At 41.7% G+C, this 20,800-nt stretch overlaps 1 protein-coding gene across 1 annotated transcript in view; it reads right to left on the bottom strand.

Annotated features, from left to right (window-relative positions):
* RGS7BP (regulator of G-protein signaling 7 binding protein) overlaps positions 3,025-20,800 on the bottom strand; it is a 109,451-nt gene continuing 91,675 nt past the window's right edge. The window contains exon 6 of the mRNA XM_013972744.2: positions 3,025-8,472. Coding sequence (XP_013828198.1) covers positions 8,381-8,472 — 92 coding nt within the window. The 3' untranslated portion in view covers positions 3,025-8,380. The remainder of the gene's footprint in view (positions 8,473-20,800) is intronic.

The following is a 20,800-nucleotide window of genomic DNA, read 5'->3' on the forward strand; positions in this document are numbered from 1 at the left end:
ATTAAAGGAGAAATAGAGGACTTAAAAATTTAAAAATGTTAAAAAAAGAAGAAAAAGAAAAGAAGAACAAACAAACAAACATAAAAAAGAATGATCGTAAAAATAGTAAAGATATATCTAGGACTTTCTCTGGTGTTGTTGTGGGCAGTGTGGGGTCAGTTCATTTTCGGATAGTTCCTTGGTCCGGCTTATATTTCCCAAGATCTATAGGCCCCTTCCTATGTAGTCGGTACTAACTACAGGGTTTTAATCTATTGCACCTGTCATTTCCAAGGCAGTTCCCTCTGTTTTAGCTTCTTCTGTTTGCTGGTCTTGTCAGTGTCTGATTTCTGCCCTGACACAAGGGGGCGGTGGTGGACACTTTTTTTAAGCTCACTCGTTCAGTTGCGCTGTGGGGAGGGAGGGACGCTGCAAACAAATAACACTGGTGTGTGCTCACAGTGTCTCAGCTCTGTTGGGCCTGCCCCCGCTCACGGTGCACACAGCTCAGGCTCTAGGTTGCTCCACCGGGAACAGTCTGAGGCCGGCCCTGGGCTGCATGCACCTCCCAGATCTAAGCCGCTCAGGCTCAGGCACTCAGGTAGTCCTTAGAGGCGCAGACTCAGCTGGGCCTGCGTTTTGTGCCCTTCCCAGGTCCGAGTAGCTCGGGTGTTTGGCGAGCGTGGTCGCTGTGACTTATCACCTCTCCCATCCCCGCTGCTCAGTTTTCTGGGTGTACAACTGGCGCCCCTTCTCAGGTGGATGATGACCGTCCGGAACCCCGAGAAGTCTTGGTTAGCAAAGAAGCCTGTTTGCAGTTTGGTAGTTAATGTCTCTCTGGGGCTGCGATTGCCCCCTTCTGGCCCTTCCAGCTCTGGCTGCCTGTCTCTGGAGGGCGATGGTCTGCAGCCGGCTAATTCTGTTCTGTCCTTTGTTCTGTGTGAGGTCCTGGCGGTGTCTTATGGTAGAGCTTTTCGTGCGGTAGCTATCCCACGGTCTGGTATGCTAGCCCAAGTTAGTTTGCTCTGGTTACCCTTGGGGCCTTCAGGCCCGATCTTTAAAAATCAATGCAGCCCGCGCCTCCCTGCCCAGCCCGCGCTTGCTAGTGGCGGATGCAGGCATCTGCGCTGCTTCTCCGCTGGGGGAGTTATCGTTGGGCTCGTAATCTGTGGGCTTTAATTATTAATTTTTCCTCCCTGTTATGTTGCCCTCTGTGCTTCCAAGCCTCGCCACAGACTCGGCAGTGAGAGTGTTGCCTGGTGTTTGGAAACTTCTCTCTTTTTAAGACTTCCTTCCCAGGACGGAGCTCCCTCCCTACCTCTTTTGTCTCTTTTCTTCTCTTTTATATGTTTTCCTACCTGTTTTCGAAGACAATGAGCTGCTTTTCTGGGTGCCTGATGTCCTCTGCTGGCATTCAGAAGTTGTTTTGTGGAATTTACTCAGCGTTGAAATGTTCTTTTGATGAATTTGTGGGGGAGAAAGTGGTCTCCCCGTCCTATTCCTCTGCCATCTTAGGACCGCCCCCTGTTTCTTTAAAATTAATTTATTTTTTAATTGAAGGATAATTGCTTTACAGGATTTTGTTGTTTTCTGACAAACATCAACATGAATCAGACATAAGTTTACATATGTCTCCTCCCTCCTGAACCTCCCTCCTATTTCCCTCTGCATCCCACCCCTCCAAGTTGTTACAGAGTCCTTTACTTTTATATCAATAATCAACTTGGAACGAGGTAAGAGTGAAGTTTAATTTTTTTGCAAATGGAAATCAATTGACCATTTGGCTGAAAAGCACTATTTATTTCAAAGATTTCCCTTTGCTGTTCTGCAACACAGTATCATGCAATGTTTGTTTGGTTTGACTTTTCTCATAAAAGAGCTTTAATTCTAAGAAAATAATTGGACAGTTATTTGGTTGAAGCTTTTGTAATACTGACATATTATTTCTATTTCACTCTCAGGAAACTGAGGCTTACAGAAGATAACTAATTTAGTGAGCAAGTTCTTCTAAGCAAAGATTCCCATTATTAATGCCTTCAATGAGATAGAAATTAATTAATTAGTTAAGCAGATAACAGTGTGAGATAGGTAATCTCTGCTAAAGCTCTTCTGTCATTATCATGTGGTGTCTAACTCTGGATCCAAGACAGTTGTTTCAGCTCCCACCCTCATGCTTTCCTCACAGCTTAGTGGGAAGGGAGACATGCCCCTTATCTTAGGAATGTTACCTTTAAATTGGCTTCCCTGATAACTCAGTTGCTAAAGAATCCGCCTGCAATGCAGGAGATTCCGGTTCAATTCCTGGGTCAGGAAGATCCACTGGAGAAATGATAGGCTACCCACTCCAGTATTTTGGGGCTTCCCTTGTGGTTCAGCTGGTAAAGAATCCGCCTGCAATGTGGGAGACCTGAGTTTGATCCCTGGGCTGGGAAGACACCCTGGAGAAGGGAAAGGCTATCCACTCCAGTATTCTGGCCTAGAGAACTGCACAATTTCATTCAGAAGCTATTGACCAAAATTCAGTTGTACTGCCACACCCATAACCAAGGGAGCCTGGGAAATAAAGTATTTAAGTGGCCAGTGTCTTCCTGAAATTTGGGATCTCTAGAAAACAGGTTTTGGAACTGCTAGCCATAGGTGGGGGTACTTTGTTGCAGCCTATCTGATATTCAGACAAAAGTCTGTAACTCTAGGATATCCTGCACAATCCTTGACAACTAGCTGAACTCAATAGTTTGCCTTTTGAAGAACTTCAGATGTGTATCATCTCCTTTTATTAGAAAATAAAATTATTTAACTCACTTTCACTTAATTCCCCCCACTCCCGCTTCTGTTCTTTTCTTCTTCTTCTCTCTTTCCTGCCCAAACCGCACATTGTCTGCCGATCTCTCTCTTTTCTCTTCAAAGGTTATGGTCCCCTGTTATTTCCTCTCCATGTCTCCACTGCCAACATTTTGATGACAGGAACATGTCAAGGGGGTGGGGTGAGGGGGTGGGTAGGATCGCTGCAAGTGATGAATCACAAAGTCTCTCACTTTTTCATTCTTTTTTTTTAAACTTTAATTATTAGTTTTTATTACACAAGTAATACATATTCATTGTAGAAAAATTAGAAAACACAGAAAAGCGAAAAGAAAAAATAATCACCCATAATCCCACTACCCATAAATAACTACTATTAACATTTTAGTGTATGTCCTTCTAGCTTTTTATGCATATATATCAATATATATACATACATAGATAGATTTATATATATTTTCTTTTTTTTACAAATATTGTGTCATACTATACACACTGTTTTAGAATATGTTTTCAATTTAATATATATTGTGAACATTATTATTTATTCCCTGAAAAAATTATACAGTTACTACATGCTCATTGTGAAAAAGTCAGAAATTACAGATATGCAAAAAAAAATATATAGTTGCTCCAGATCTCACCTCCCAGAGATAAATGCTGTTAACATTTTAGCAAATATCTTTTCAGACTTTTTAATGCACATATATATGTAAGTATATATTTTAAATGGGATGATGCTATAGATATTCTTCTCTGTTTTCATTTAACAGTATAATTCCATAAATATATGTATGGTGCTTAATTGGTGTACAGTATTCCACTGATAGGATATACCATATTTAATCAATCTTTTTTTGTGGGTTTATTTACAATTTTTCCCATTCTTCCAAATAAGTATTCTTTTCTTGCATTTTTTTTTTGAATAACAGATGACTACATCTTCGGTCATTGTTTTCTGAACTTTTTCAGGATAATTTCCCTACAGTGGAATTACTTGGTATAGGTGAAAAATATATTGCCTAATTATTTTCCAGAAAGGTGGAATCAGTTTACATACATGTTGCTCTATAAGAGGATGTTCACTTCCAGATTTCCTTGCTGTCCCTGGAAACATTCATTCTTTATATTCTTGCCTTTCTGATACATTAAAAAAGAGTATATCATAATAGCTTACATTTTTGATTACTAGTCTATTCAAATATTTTCATATCATTAGTGCATTATTTTAATTTATGGTACATTGCCAGTTTGTATGCTTGGCTCAATTTTCTACTGGAAAGTTTGATTCTTTTTGAGTCGTAAAATGTCATTTATCCATGCATTCATTATTCACTCATTCCATAAATATGTTTTCACTATTTGCTTTTGTGTGTAGCACTGTGCTGAGGATATAAGAATAAGCAAAATAGACATGGTCGCTGCCTTCTGGAACTTCAGTTTAGTGGGGACAGACAATTAAACAAGCAATAATGAAAAAAGTACAATAAGGAAAAGAAAAAAATGGGAACACTTGGCTGGGGAGGGAGTTGTAGATCGTGAAAACTTGCCGAAGGTAGTGGAATTTAAGCTCTTGATATTTATTAGACATCTGTACTCTTTGTTGCATATATTTAAAATTTTTCTTTCTCTTAATCTGATTTCTTTTTTACTTTATAGGAATTTTGCATTTTTAACTGGTCAAACCCATCCATCTTTTCCTTTGGCGTTTCTTGCTTCATTATAATGCTTAGAAAAGCTCCCCTCCTACCACTCCACATACACTAAAATTACATCATATTCATCAATACTGCCAGTTTATGTGCTTTAACATTTAAATATTTACTTCACTTAGAATTTATTTTGATGACAGTTTTCAGGTATCAATCTAATATATCCCTCAACAAATGGCTAGCCATTTCTCCCAATATAATGTACTTAATAAACCAACATTTTCTCATAGATTTGAAATGACATCTTTGTAATATACTCAGTTCTTTCATGTTCTAGGGTTTATAACTTGGCTTATATTTAATATTAATGGTTTATTCTGGACCATTTCTCATTCTTTCTGTAGTTACCTGAAAGTTGAGCATTCTGCATTTGGTGATGTTCTAGAACACAAAGAAATGGTAGACATTGCTAAGGTATGTGTGTAGGTGGGTGAGAAGTTATTATGGATGGATATCCTTAATTCTTTCAATTTTGAGACTTCCAGAGGCTGAAATCCCACATGGGATCATTGTTAATCTGGCCAATTTGCTGGCTGTCTAAAATTAATTAGGTGCTTTTATGCTCTGTATAAAGCTTAGATTCCAGTAGGTGGCAGTATTGCCAAACAGTAAGTATCCAAACTTGGAGGCGCACTGAGGAACAAAATGATCTGGCAGGATTTTAGAATTCCCCCAAGAGCTTTCATTAGAGGAGGCATCGGGGCTGTGCTACTTTTAAAGTCTTCCTTGTACACTTGAACAATGGCACAATCAGAAGTGTGCACTGAATCTGTTCCTAGACGCATGCAAGAAACAGGAGTGGACTGATTTTTAAAAGTGGTGCCTACTGCAGGCCCTTCTTCACACACCTCAACCAAAAGTGCCTTTGGGCCCAGCCAATGACTGATTCAAAGCCTGAAAATGTGGTTTTAAACAACGTCATTGTGGTGGGAATCAAGTGATTTTTATTTTCTATGTATTTGGTGGTATTTTTTCAGATTTCCCACAAAGAACATGCATTGTCTGTAATCTAAAAAAAAACCAAAAAACCAAAAACCAACACAGGGTATTAAAAATAGGGTGGTAAAATGGGTGGTTGTGTGCCAGAGAAACTTTATATCCTTTTTTGTTTCAAGCATATGTGCACATGAAACAAAATGAGTTCAATGGGCTCTCCTTATCCCTAGAGATCAGCTCAGTGTTATTGCTAATCTGAAAGCAAATTACCAGCAGGAAACAGTCAGTTATCTCATGGAACTACACCTGAGAAAGTCCTTTGGTAGGTAATGGGAGTGGGGTCAGCTCCTAACAAGATGCACTGCATTCCTAATAGGGGACGGTGATTACCCATTGCAACTCTGAGCCAGGGTAGGTTATAGGGACTTTGAGCACTAAATTTAATTTTAGGACCTGCTATAGTGAAAGAAGATCTATAAATCTTGGAGTATGTCCACAGGAACTACAAAATTGATCCAAGGCTGGGAAACAGGCACTATGAATAAAAGATAAGGTGGCTGAATTTATTTATCTTAGATATGGAAAGCCTAGCTGGGGAATTAGACAAATCCCCATCTCCATGAATAGCGACTATAGCCCTCCCCAGACATGGAGGTGAGACCTGAATTTATTAACAGTCTTCAGTTGTACAAAGGACAATTGCACGGAAGGTGTTACTTTCACACTGAGACTAAGGCGAGAGTGAGCACAAATTCACCAAGCAGAAGTGATTTAGGTCAGGCATTTAGAAGAAGGTGCTGAACACCAAGACTGGGCTTATCTGTTAATAACTGTACATGGATTAGTAGGAACTAGATTGAAGCTAACGGTTCAATATGGTAGAAGGTGGGAGAGGGCAGAGATGGCAGAAGAGCATGCCAAGGTAGGTTCCTTCATAATTTCTAAAACAATGGACCTGAAGTGAATTAAACTTCAGAAGATGAAAATGAGCCACATTCAGGAAAGGGGGAATCAAACCAGATGTGTGAAAATTGGGGCTTGCAGACCATGTAAATTTGGGAGTGGTTACCTGTTTTGCAAAGGAGCAGTCACCCTAGGAGTCTTTCAATAGCATATTCTGACAACTGTTTTATAAGTATTTGATTTAGAAAATTGTGATTTTTCTTGTATAACTTTCAAGGGTATGTCTTGACATGAAGCTAGTCATACTTGTAACCATGTATCAGTTGCCAACTCATTGGAACACATCTCTGGACTCCAAGAATAAGGCCAATAGCCAGCTGGTGTGATCTAAATAGAGACATGCATAGTCTTTTGAGATCTCTTCCAACTCTTCAATCCTTTCACTTTCAATCAAAAAAACTAGAAGACAATTCCAAGGATAATTTCCACAACAGCAGATACTAGGTTGAACTATATGCAGTTGCCATTTTTAGGTCAAAAACAGTCAAATATCAGCAATTTCATATAATTCAACCTAATATGATAATTATTCCAGTAGTTTGTCTCTACCTCTCTCCTTCTTCACTGAAGCTACTAAAAACTTGGGTATAGTTAATTTTTTAGGTCAAAATGTTGGTAGATATATAAATGCCTGTGCACATAAACGCTGAGAAATTATAGGGTTGGTATTAAATTCGTGTCTTGGATAAACCATGGATAGTTCATCTTTTTATTGTGCTGGATTCTGGGCCTCTTGTCTGACCTTAGGAATTTTAAGACTATGGTAAACAAGAAAAGAAGTTCAAAGGCTTGATCTTTCAACCCACGGGAAATTCTGTCTGGGAAATGGGCCAAAGGAAGAACAAGGGAAAATATAACAAAATCTGTACCATGTTACAAGTTTAGTGGAGGAAGAGCACAACAAAGCTGTGAGCAGAAAAACAAAGCATGTGGCTTCCTTCTTTCTAGAATAGAGTATTGCTTATTGTGTCCTGCTTGTAAGTTTCTAAGCATAAGACAAGACACCAAGTACACATTGGAAAAGTCTTATCTGCATAGTTATCTAAAATGAGACAAGCTTAGCTTAACTAAAAAGATTTTATTAACAATGTAAAATGTTAAGTATTTTTACGATCTGAGCTAAATCCAGCATGCCCTATAAGATTTAACACTATGCTGATATGCAGACATCATGCTTCAATTTCAATTAGAACAAAATGTGATAATATTCAATTTTACATTGGAGGGTAATTGTATATGTTACTACACCATTTCCTAACTGGATTACTTCATTCTCCAAGAAGCTGAAAAAGACACCATTGGATCGAAAGGAAATTAGTTGCCCATATGCACTGTATGAAAGTATCAGGATTATCGTGTATTTACAAAATTTAAATACTTTTCATATACGGTTTTTGTTGCATTGTAAATTAAGACATTTTTCTGTTGAAGCTCTTAGTCTGACAGAATGGAAGACTAAACATAAATGAGTGCAGAGAAAGCAATAGGTTGAGGTGGTATATATTTGATTATAATATTATTTCTAATATTGGTTGGATTTTGAACAGTTTTGCAGTTTTAAATAGATTTCTATGTTTAAAGACTCTCATATGTGATCAGTTGTTTACATAGATCAGCAAGAGCTACAGATATACTATTATACATGAAATAATTTTTCTCTGTATAATACACTTAAAAATTCTTTAAATAATTTAAAAATCATAATTCTTGCATCTGTCATGGTGTGGTTTGGAGCAGACATGTGCAATGTCAGCTTTAAAAATCCTTTTAAAAACAGACTGCTTTTTGAATCTGTTTTTTTTTTTTCCTTGACAGCAGCTGCTTTCAAATGTAAAATCATTTAAAAGGACAGCGAGAGGTGGATAAAAGTAATAAGGAAGCTTAGAAAATATAGTCAAAAGCCAATGACTGTGGTTCAGCTGTCTGGAGGTCCTCAGGTTCAGTGATATTTTCAGGTCTTCCCAGTGGTGGCTTCCGGGAGGAATTGCCTAGCTTGAGACGAGACAGCACAGCCCAAAGAACCTTCTCTTCCGTCTTCTAACCAGGGGGTAGGGAGTTAGATTTAGAAGGCTGCTGTCATCTGTGATGGGATAGAATGTACAGGTTGAATGAGGTACAGACAAAACAACTGTTTTTTAAGGACTGGCCTTAAAAATCCACCGTCCTCCAAATCCAAGTTTCCCAGCTTCAGCATAGTTGACTTTTTGGACCAGATCATCCTTTATTGTTGGGGGCTGTCCTGAGCATTGTAGGATATCCAGCAACATCTCTGGCCTCTACTCACTAGATGCCAGCAGCACTTCCCTACCAATTGTGGCAACTGCAAATGTCCCCAGATACAGCCACATGCTCCTGGGGTGGGGGCGAAAGTGAAGCAAACAGCCACAGTTGAGAACCACTGCTTAGAGTTAAACTGCCTAGAGGCAGTTCTTAACCTGGGCAATGTATCCTTCTGAGAAAGAGCCTGTGCTTTGGAATAAAATTGGCTTCTTTTCTATAGTTTACTGCTTACTAGTCCTGTGACTTTGAACATGTCGCTTAAGCTCATTAAGCTTCATTTTCCCTATATGTAAAATACAGTTGAATAATACTTACCCTAGGTGAGAGCTAAATGAAATAATCTATTAAAACATTTAGCTTGGTTGATGACCTTGGTGCCTAGCATAGAGGAGAGACATTATTAATAATAATATAGCTATGATTAACTATTTTTCCTTTACATAGGACCTTGTTTTACCTCAGTTCACTCATTTTATGCCTCAGGAAGAGGTTTCAAATATTTCTTGATGAGAGTTTCCCTAGCACTTTTTGTAGCCAGGCATCTGAATACAAAGGCTTTTGGAGAAGGTTATCAGCTGTTAAATTCACCAGTTCTGGCCTGAAATTTTTAGTACAATGACAAGTAGAGAAACAAAGAAACAAACCTGTAAACCAAATCCAGTTTAATGAGTTGGATTTTGGGGAAATAGTGCAATTCAACAGAGAGAGTGCGTAGAAACAGCCTGTTGGAGTGGAACTGGCCAGTATGAGTCCCAGAGGCTGGAGAAGGACCACAAGGAAATAGCCTGTAAATTGTCAACTAGGGCAGTGCTAGGATATGGTCAGAATGGAATTAGGGACAACAAAATGGCTGGTTGGCTCTGGGAAACATTTTAAAAAACTTATTTGGCTGTATTGAGTCTTCGTTGTTGCATGCCGGGTCTTCACTGCACCACACAGGATCTTCGTTGCGGCACACGGACTGGCTAGTTGTGGCGTGTGGGCTTAGTTCCTCCATGGCAGTGGGATCCTAGTTCCCTGACCAGGGATTGAACCCACGTCTTCTGCATTGCAAGGTGAATTCTTAACCACCGAACCAACAGGGTAGGCCCTCTGGAACTTTTTTAAACCTAAGCTTTGTCAGGACCACTTGCACTGCTCTCCAAGAACAAAGCTAAGATGTTCCCCTCCTTTCCCCAGGCTAATCTTGAAGATGCAGGACCCTGGGAAAGAGCCCAGAACTGGGAGTGAGATGAAGAGATGGATATAGTGAAGAATGTGCCCCAGTTGAATAAAACTGGCTTGTAGATGACAGTTTGTTTTCTTGATAACTCAGCCTGGCGTGCTGCAGTCTATGGGGTCGCAAAGAGTTGGACACGAGTGAGTGATTGAACAAAAACAAGAAGACACTCAGGAAACTGTCAGGAACAAAAATGAGTCCTGGCTTCCTGGTCCTCTTACATAAATTGTCATCCAAGTGCCCTGGCTTTTCTCTCCCCAGCCCCCAAGGCTCCCATGTGTCATGCTTGTTTGTAAATTAGCATCACCCACCGAGCTGACAGTGTTCCTTGGAATGCTGCACTATGTTACACGTTTAGATGGAACTCGAGTAGCAAGTTGGAGGCAGGAAAGAAGACAGGCGCCCCAGCTAGGCACATCAGATTAATCAAACACAGCCTTCGCACAATCTCCACAGATTACAGTCCTCTCTTAAAACCCACACTCTGCTAATGTGGAGAAAAACAGGACTTTCTTTGTCTTTTTTCAGAGTGAAAAATAATTCACTATAATCTGGATGTCAACATTTTGAGACTAAAAATGGGACATCTCTTTTTTTTAAAACAGTTAAACTTGCCCCAAATAGTTTAAGATGCTGAAAGCAATGTCAAATCCTATATATAAGCCTAATTTCTCAGCAGAATCTCTCAGAGATGAATCATGATATATCTGGAGCAGAAAGAAATGATAACCATATTCTCTCATCATTTTTAGGGCTCTCACTTCTTTAGCCACCAAATGATCAGTGAACTTAACCTAATCGGATATGGCAAAGATACAGCAGACCCTGAAGGTTTTGGTATCTCTTTGAATGCTGACCACGCTTCCTGAAACTCAAGTTCAACTGAAAGTCAACACTTCCTTGGAATAGATGCACCAAAACTATGAAGATACTGATAGGAAAGGAAAGTTTTATTTTTATTTCTTTGAGACTTTAGAGATCTGTTTTCTGAATTCCCACTTATTTCCTGAATTTCCTATATGTTTGCCTTTCTCCAAACATATAAGAGATTTGGGAGTGATCTCACTGGTATTTATATATTATCAAATGCAATTCTTGATATACATCATTCCCACTACATGGGGAAATGTCTACACACATTGGTATGTTGTATTTACAAAGAAAGTGTGCATGTGTGTGCTGTGGCATGTGTGTGCTGTGGTGGTGTATTTGCTTTCATTTCCTCTTTTTTATGTATTAAAAGCACACAGCTATTATACACAGGGATTATGAGATTTGTATCAAGACTGACCTTTGTATCTGTGCATTCATTACAGTGAATCAAAAAACCTCTGTGCTATTGAAATTCTCCTCATTCACCCTTCTTTTCATATATATATATATATAAATACATATACATATATAACATTCACTTGTGAGTGCTCTATATACACACACACACACATACTTATATAGCATACACAAGTGAATAGGATGTGCTAGAACTGATGAGAAAGTGCTCAGATGTTAAACAAAGGACTGGCTACCTAAAGGATGACTGCTGGTTTGGGGTATCTTTGTTGAGCATTTGTGACACCTTTGCATAGCCCAGAGCTTGTCTGATCATCACCTAGGGCTGAGGTGACACCAAAGCTTAAAAAATTCTTGGCAGAAATTCAGAGCAGCTTTCTACACTGTGGGAAGCTGACACCTGCAAGTAAATGCTGAAATTCACCGAGCAGTAAGTCTGCCTGGAATCGTTTGAAATGAATTCAATGCCAAGGAAAGATGTCTTTCCACATTGACTGAAATCCTGACTTCGAAGTGAGAGGCTGTCAACAGAATGTGAGCAAAATGGGTGTTTCCCCACTTATTCTAAACTTTCTGGGCTAATCCATCTGAACTTGGGAAATCTTTTATTTTATTGCTAATGTTTGAGACTTTTATGGTGTCTTTTTTCCAAAGTGCATACTCTCAAAGAACTATAACCTAGGACAGTTTTAAATTTGAAAATAAAAAGTGAGAAAGGGAAGAGGAAGGAGGAAAGCACAGCAGAAAGTGAAAGAAAAGGAGAGTAGGGTATTCAGTCATCAGTAAATTCAAAATCCAGTCATTTGATGTTTAATTTTTGGGTGCTATTAGAGCCAGGCACACTGAAGTCCCCTATAAGGTACAATAATACCATTTTAAATTGCTTTTGCCAATAAAAGATTTTTTACATAAATGATGTGTTAGAAACAGAGGGCATGAAAATGAGGTTTGCAAATAATAAACAGGTTTGAGTTTAAAGCTATGTTCTCTAAGTCAAGAGGAGTGCTTATGATGCAACTGCAGTTGGAAACTTCTATTCTGGAAAAAAAAAAAAAAAAAGGAGATCTTCATCTAATTCCAGGGTTCCCAAACATGGGCAGCATCAGTTTCATCTGAGGGCTTGTTAAAGCACAGATTGCCGGCCCCACCTCCAGAGTTTCTGAATCAGTAGGTCTGGGGTGGGGCCAGACAATCTGCATTTCTTACAAGTTCCCAGACCTGCTGATACTTCTGGTCCTGAGACCACACTTTGAGAACCACTGAATTAATCAAAGGCCTATAAACTGCAAGGCTGTGTGTCAGGTGCTGAGGGCAACACCAGATGGGTCCTAAGAGAAAGGTGACCCTTCGCCTCAGGGATCTTGGTTTGAGTAACTAGGAGGCTTCATTAGAAATGCCATTGGAGAGATACAAATAGAATGCTGTGAGAATTCTCAGAGGGAAATTACTCCCATCTGTAAAGAGAAGATTTGTGGAAGATTCCCGGGGCCTTGGTGTTCATGCTAGGGCAAAAGGGATGGGGAGAACTTGGACATTTGGTGAAGCAGGGGGCAGGCATTCTGGATGAAGAGAGCAGTGTGAACAAAGATGTGGAGGTCAAGGGAGCCTGAACTGGGTCTAGGTAAACAGTCCAGTCCGGCTGGAATGAAAGGCATATGAAGAAGGGTTAGTGTAAATCAGAACTACTGAGAGTTCCCTGAATAAGGCCATACACCTTCTCTCGCCTCCCTGACTTTACATATGCCATCCCCTTCTATCCAGAAAAGTCTTCTCTGATTGCTCTGTGCTTCTACCTTCACGCCTGCATTAATTCTATAAACAATTGCTATAGCCCTTGGGCTTCCCTGATAGCTCAGTTGGTAAAGAAACCACCTGCAGTGTGGAAGACCTGGGTTCGATCCCTGGGTTGGGAAGATCCCCTGGAGAAGGGAAAGGCTACCCACTCCAGTATTCTTGGGCTTCCCTTGTGGCTCAGCTGGTAAAGAATCTGCCTGCAGTGCAGAAGACCTGGGTTCGGTCCCTGGGTTGGGAAGATACCCTGGAGAAGGGAAAAGCTACCCACTCCAGTATCCTGGTCTGGAGAATCCCATGGACTGTCCATGGGGTTGCAAAGAGTTGGACATGACTGAGTGACTTTCACTTTCACTTTCATAGCCCTTGGAACGTTGTCTGTTTCCAACCCTGTGCATCCACAATTCTATAAGCAACTCTTCATGAGACAATAAATTTACCCTTGCTGTTCAACTCTTCATCACTCACTCACTCCTCAACCCTCCTTAACTAAGCTCTGTGCGTGCCCCCAATTCCAAGAAAGCTGATTCTGGCCACCTCACCAGTGACTCCTTTGTTGCTAAATCCTATGGGTAATTTCAGTTCTTATTTAGCTGAATTGCCCCACACTATGAGCCATTTTTTCCTTGCAACGTTCTTATTCCAGTATGCTGAGCTTCATATCAATTTTTTATCAACTCTTCTTTTTTTCCCTCAAACCTTAAATTTTGGTATTTCAGAGCTCTTCTCTGTATACTCTCTGGGGGTGGTCTCAAGTATTTTCAGGGCTTCAGTTACCTACATGCTGCTTGTGTTTACACCTGAATTTCCTGCCCTTCCAGCTCCCATGTCTCACACCAACAGAAGGCATGTACATCCACCACAAGCTCTGAGCACTGGTCTTGGAGTGTCCCCACAATCAGAACTCCAACTGTCCTGGGCTCTACCTCTGCTGGTACCGCTCTGTTCTCCCTTAGTGATGGGTACCATCATTCACTCTGCTTTCCAAATCTGAACTCAGTTTTTATCCTTGATTCTGCTTTGCTAACACATTTCAGCCAACTGGCCATATCCTCTTCTCCAAGCCCCTGGCTTCAGGTCAGATTGTAAGCATTTCTTTCCTGGCTTATCATACTTGCCTACTAACTGAACCCCTCCAGTAACCAGGATAAAGCCCAAACATCTTAATATGAAATAGAGTGGTCTTAATAACATAGCCCCCCTACCTCTCTAGTCTCTCTCTGAAGGCTCTTTTCTAACCACTTTCCCAGTTAATAAAGTGCTTGTAGTTCATCAAAATCCCCTGCTCTGTCATCTTCCCAGATGCCTTCACACATTTAGAATTTTCTGCCTAGACTGTCTTCTTTCCATCTTTTTCTTTGGCTAATTCTGATCTATCATAAAAAATCTAAGCTCACACACTTTGCAAAAAGCAATTCTCAATTACTCCCATCTCTTCCACCCCAATTTGTAACTAAAAGCTGACTAGGTGAGAATCCAGTTTGCCCTTGTAGCATCCTTTACTAACTATTATGGCACTGTTGCATCTAAGCACTTTTTTTTGGTCTTTCCAATAGTGTGTGTGTTTCCAGAATTCACGTGCCATGCCCTGAGGGCTCTATCACAATCTCTGCAAGGGATGGCTATGTCATTTGAAAAAGCTTCCCAGGTGATTCTCATTCCCATTCTGTCCTGTTGAGATGGAGAGCCTCTAGGGCAGTGGTGCCCAATCTTTTTGGCACCAGGGACCAGTTTCGTGGAAGACACTTTTTCCGCAGCCTAGGGTGGAATAGTTTCAGGAAGATTCAAGAGCATTACATCTATTGCACACTTTGTTTCTATTATTATTACATCAGCTTCACCTCAAATCACCAGGCATTAGATCCCAGAGGTTAGGGGCCCCTGCTTTAGGGATAGAGAGACCCCAGCACCTGGCACATCATGGGTGACCATCACATGTTGGATGATGGTGGGGACAAAGAATGCTGAGGTGAGAAATCTATTTTTCCTTCGACAATGTGTAGAGGCTCAACATAATTAGAGTAATGTACTAAGAAACTGATGTATGATCAGTGATGAGTGGATTAGATTGGAGGAGAGAGAGAGGGGCATAGCATACGTCACACTGAATCCTGGGCAAAATGTTGTACAGATTGCAAAGAATCTGGGATAACTGGTAAAACTGCCCAGAGTGATATTCAGACACCAGTTTGAAGCACAGAAAGTCTTTAAATGAGGCCCTGGGAAAGGGCCAACAAGGTCATCTCTAGGCTAGCAGGTGGCATAACAGCTCAATGTCCTTCAGCCCCATGCCAGAGAACTCAACTATGGCTAGGTTGGTTCCAGTTATGCATATTCACGCCGGAGTGGAGCAGGGCTGTAGAGAATGGGGGAACTGTTCCTGGACCTGGTTTAGTCTGGAGCAGGACTGTCCACAGGTGGGGCAATGGTAAAGAAACTGCCTGGCAATGAAGAAGACACAAGAGATGCCGGTTTGATCCCTGGGTTGGGAGGATCCCTTGGATAGAAAATGGTGACCTGCTATAGTATATGCCTGGAAAATTCCACAGACAGGAGTCTGGCAGGCTACAGCCCACGGGGTCACAAAGAGTCGGACATGATTGAGGGACTGAGTGCATGCATGCATGTGCGTGCAAGTGCGCACACACACACACACACACACACACACACACGACTGCTGGAGAGGACCCATTCTAGAACAGCTGCAAGTCCTGACTGATCCACTCGAGACGGACTCGAATGCGTGGCACCACCAACCGAATTTTAGGCAAAAGTGAATGTGCTGACAACACCGCACAGGATTCGTGAAGTCAGAATTTTGGAAAAGGTGAAACTGTCTTTCAGGCTTAATTTACTTCTGCGATGCTTTGTTTGATTACAGCCTGCACTTAGAAGATGCTTGTCCTTCACTTTCCCGTCTCCTTTTAGCCTTTGTCAGTAACCTTGTGGGCTCTCCACAGGTGGTTCCATTTGTAATCCATTTGACACAGCAAGACTCTCATAATTAATGAAGCTCCCTACAGAACTGCCAGTGACCCAGAATGTAGGACAGGAGAGGCGCTGAAGCAGAGGAAAGGACAGCGGGTTGAGAGCCAGGAAACGGGGAGGCTGCAAGGAGCTGGGGCAGAGCAAGGCAGGCTCCCTCTTCTTCTGCGCACATTTGTCTCCAGTCTTAAACAAAATATGGGAAGGTAAAGGCCCCATCTCAAATGGAGGCATAATCATTAACCATTACAATTCCTGCTCTTGGCCACTTTTGCTTGTCACTGAAAGTCAATTTACAGCATATTGTTGTTAAGTCAAGTTTTGATTGTGGTGGGAAGGGGAGATGATAGGATTAAATCTTGAAATGTTAAAATCAACAGGAAGAGTTTCTAAGTTGAGGGACAGGATAGAGTCTGGAAGGGCTTCCCTGGTGGCTCAAATGATAAAGAATCTGCCTGCAAGGCAGGAGACCTGGGTTCCATCCCTGGGTCAGGAAAATCCCCTGGAGAAGGTAATGGCTACCTACTCCAGTATTCTGCCTGGAGAATCCCATGGACAGAGCAGCCTGGCGGGTTATGGTCCATGGGGTTGCAAAGAGTCGGACACACCTGAGCAGCTAACACACACACACACACACACACACACACACACACACACACGGAGTTTGGAGAGCAGGACAATCAAAGAAGTTCCAGGGTGGGTCCCCACATACTTGCCTGGTGGGATTTCTACATGGTCAGGATTTGAGTAGGGAAACGGGGCAGTATCTTATTCCTTTTTCTCTCTGCTTCAAACACACATGTAAATGGAATAAAAAGAGAAAAGAAACACACAGACAGAAGGAAAACAGATGGCTTTCTATAATGCTTTTCATCCAGTTAGAATTATGTTTTGAAAATAAGGTCCTACAGAAAAGAACTGGAATACATTTTTCCACATGTCATCCCACACCACTTTCTGCTTAGATGAGACCTGGATAATAAAAAGATTGTCTGAACAGAGTTCCAGGAAGATAATGGGACAGCCCCTGTGCTCTACCTTGGTGTATGCAGTCAGAGAGAGGAATCTGGCTGATTTGCTCATTAAAATGGTGCCCTATGCCTCTGCTAAAACATGTACCCAGAGTGACTCCCAGATACCTTCTCTCCTTCCTTTAGGCCTTCTCAGACCCCTGGTGGAGACTCACATCCCTGCTTCTCCACTGTTCACTCCCAGTGTGGTCAGTCAAGTCCTACTCTTTGCAACTCCATGAACTATAGCCCACCAGGTTCCTCTGTCCTTGGAATTCTCCAGGCAAGAATACTGGAGTGGGTAGCCATTCCCTTCTCCAGGGGATCTTCCCGAACCAGGGATCGAACATGGGTCTCCTGCATTGCAAGGACAGTCTTTACCATCTGAACCACTGATCTCCGTTCTGGGTGTGTTTAATGAGCCCTCCATCATACTGTAAGGACCGATTAAACATGCCCAGAATAGAGATGCATCTTCATGAGCTAAGGGTTCCTTTTTCTCCCCCAAATGAAGAAACCTTAATTTCCCATAAGACTTCACTGAATTTTAAAAATTATTTTAGTACATGTATGACTGAGTCCCTTCACTGTTCACCTGAAACTACCACAACACTGTCAATTGGCTATACTCCAAATCAAAAGTTTAAAGTTGGAAAAAAATTATTTTAAAATCATACAGCATTACTCCCTCCTGAAGAAGACCTTCTATCTCCTAGCTTTTTCCTTTTCATGTCCCAAATGGATTTAGGATTCAAGTCCTGGGTGTCCCTTGTTCGGATTTTTTTTTCCTTTTCGCTGATAATATCAATCATTCACTACTATTATTATGTTTTTAAAATTCTAGTTATTTTTTCTGCTTATAAAAGTAATAAAGTTATACAAAAGATTTCTATTATATTATACTTTTATGATTATAAAAATGTCCTAAATAAATATCTGTTCTTCCAATAATGCCTAATGCAAAAACTTTTGGATGAACTTTTATTAATTGTAGGAGGAATGTTTCAGATATAGGTTACATGGAATCCATGAAATTCAGCCTGGGGGGACCTTGGGTTGTCATCTTTCTAAGCAAGTACAAGAGGAGGCCCATGTGCTGTTGGTGGGGGTACTTGTCTACATATTAAGAAGCTGAGGATATTAAGAAGCTCAGAGTTGAGCCCCAAATCCAGTCTCTGGGATCAATATTCTGGAGAGCAGGTTCAAGGTCAACTTTTCATGGGCTCAAGGTCAACTTTTCATGGACGTTACACACAGTGGCTTCAGAGTGAACAGAAGCAGGGATTATTCTATTTGATGATGATTTGGAGTTTTCCTGAGCTAGGTTGGTGGGCCAGCTGGTAAATAAAAAAAAATAATAATAATAACAATATACTGCACTGGTTGAGCGCTTCCTCTCTGTAAGTTAGTAGCAGGCATGCGATCTGCGTTTTTTCATTGAATCTTCACAACAACTCTCTGAAGTAGGTCACCTGATCTCTTTTTCATGGATGAGGAAACGTACATGTTCAGAAGGGAAACAACTTCTTCCAGGAAAATGGCAGAGCCAGCATGGTAACCCAAGGCCAGCTATAACCATGCTGACCTCTAGCAGCAAACTTGCCTGCTGTGTCCACAGGGTCCTCCTCACCACCATGAGTTGGATTAAAACACCGCTTCCTGAAAACCCTACAAGGCCTCTCAAACATAACCCACAGCCCAAGGCAGTAAGCCTGGGTCAGCAGGCCCTTCGGGGGTCCTTGCAGCTACCTGATGCCTCTTATTTTCCAACACCCGCCCCCCTCCCCTGCAGCTCGGGTCACACCACATTTTTCTGTGTTCTCACCTCCACCTCTCCACCTTCTGCCACGCGGCTCCCTGAGCCAAGCTGCGCTCCAGCTCTGCCGCCAAATCCTCTCCCTCCTCGCTCAGAGGCAACCTGCCCTCCCTCCTGAGGCTTTGCTCAGCGAAAACAGGAGGGGGATCTTTCCTTCTCCTACAAACCCTTTCCCCACCCTGCGTGTACCACTCTCTGAAGCGGATGCTTCACTTAAGACTGCTCTTGGCCACATGTCTTAGTGAAAGTGGTTAAGACTAGCCCTTTGTACCTATCTTCAGACTCTGGGGCTGCAAAATTGGGTGCAGGTTGAACAAACATTTACTGTTTATGCCGGCTGTTACTCTACTGTGTTCCAAGCATTTCTCTAGGTACTGAAGACAAAACAGTTAATGGAAGCATACACAGACCCTTCCCTCACAGAACTTACATCCTAGTGAATATCCCCTTTCCCTCTCTGTGTTAGAGTGTATACTCCCATAGGATAGTTCTGGAGACACGCTGCCTGGGATCACATCCCAGACTTCCTACTTATAGTCTGTTTGGCCTTGGCCAAGTTAGCTAGCCTGTGTCTCAATTTCCTGTAAATTGGGAAACGTGAATAGCATTTCCCTCAAAGGTGTTATTAGAATTAAAGAAGTTAATACAGTTAATACATCTAAGGTATTTAGACTAGTCGCTGTGACACTGTAATTTATATATATTTGATCTTTGACCTATTCCTGGCATAGAGCTACTAAAACTCTTGGAATGTCCTTAGAGAGCCATAAAGATGTCTTTTCTTAGGTTAATAATGTGATTTGGGGAAAACATCTGAGGATGGTGTTTTCCTGAGCCAGGAAAACACCTGGCTGCTAGGAGAACCAACTCTGTGATTGGAGGATTACTACTACTACTAAGTCGCTTCAGTCGTGTCCGACTCTGTACGACCCCATAGATGGCAGCCCACCAGGCTCTGCCGTCCCTGGGATTCTCCAGGCAAGAATACTGGAGTGGGTTGCCATTTTCTTCTCCAGTGCATGAAAGTGAAAAGTGAAAGTGAAGTCGCTCAGTCATCTCCGACTCAGCGACCCCATGGACTGTAGCCCACCAGGCTCCTCCATACATGGGATTTTCCAGGCAAGAGTACTGGAGTAGGGTGCCATTGCCTTCTCTTTCAATCCCATCTCTGACTTTTAGGGAGGGGGAGGGGTTGGAGGTTGAACCAATTGCCAATGGCCAATGATTTAATCAATCATTGGAAGTTTAGGAAGTTGCCAGAAAAACCAAAAAGGAAAGGGTTTGGAGAGCTTCTGAGACCGGGAAGATGGCCCTCCTGAAGGGGGCATGGAATTTCTGCACCCTTTCCCCACATCTTGCCCACACTTCTGCCATCTGGCTGCTCCTGAGTTAATATCTTGTAATAAGTTAGCAAACTGGTAGGTAAAATCTCTCTCTGAGTTCTGTGAGCTGCTCAATTAGTGAACTAATTGAACCTATGGTGGGTCCAATGATGGTGACCCTCCAATCTAGCTAGAAGTACAGAAGCTCAGATGACAACTTGGCTTGGGCCTGGGGTCTAAAGTCGGGGGCGGGGGGAGACAGTTTTTTAGGACTACTGAACGCTTCACCTGTGGAATCTGATGCCATCTCCAGTTAAGTGTCAGAAATCAGTTGAGCTGCAGGACACCCAAGTAGTGTCTGATAATTCCTTGCTGATGTGGAAAACGCCCCCACACATTGGAACTGGATACAAAATCACAGTGGCAAGATATGTTAGTTATTACTGTTAGTTTGTTTAGATAACATGTGGATGGCAGAGCATTTCCTTCGGAGGTGCTCTTAAGTCTCTTCCACTATAAACTTTAAAGAAATTTTTTTAATTTTGACTGGGTCTTTGTGGTTGCTGCAGTGGCAAGTGGGGGCTACTCTCCCTTGTGGTACACAGGCTTTTCTCAGTGTCACGGCATCTTCTGTTGCTGAGCAAAGGCTCTAGGGCACGTAGGCTCAGTAGTTGCCACTCTTGGGTTCTAGAATA

Source organism: Capra hircus, chromosome 20, assembly GCF_001704415.2.
Source record: "Capra hircus breed San Clemente chromosome 20, ASM170441v1, whole genome shotgun sequence".
Lineage (NCBI taxonomy): Eukaryota > Metazoa > Chordata > Mammalia > Artiodactyla > Bovidae > Capra > Capra hircus.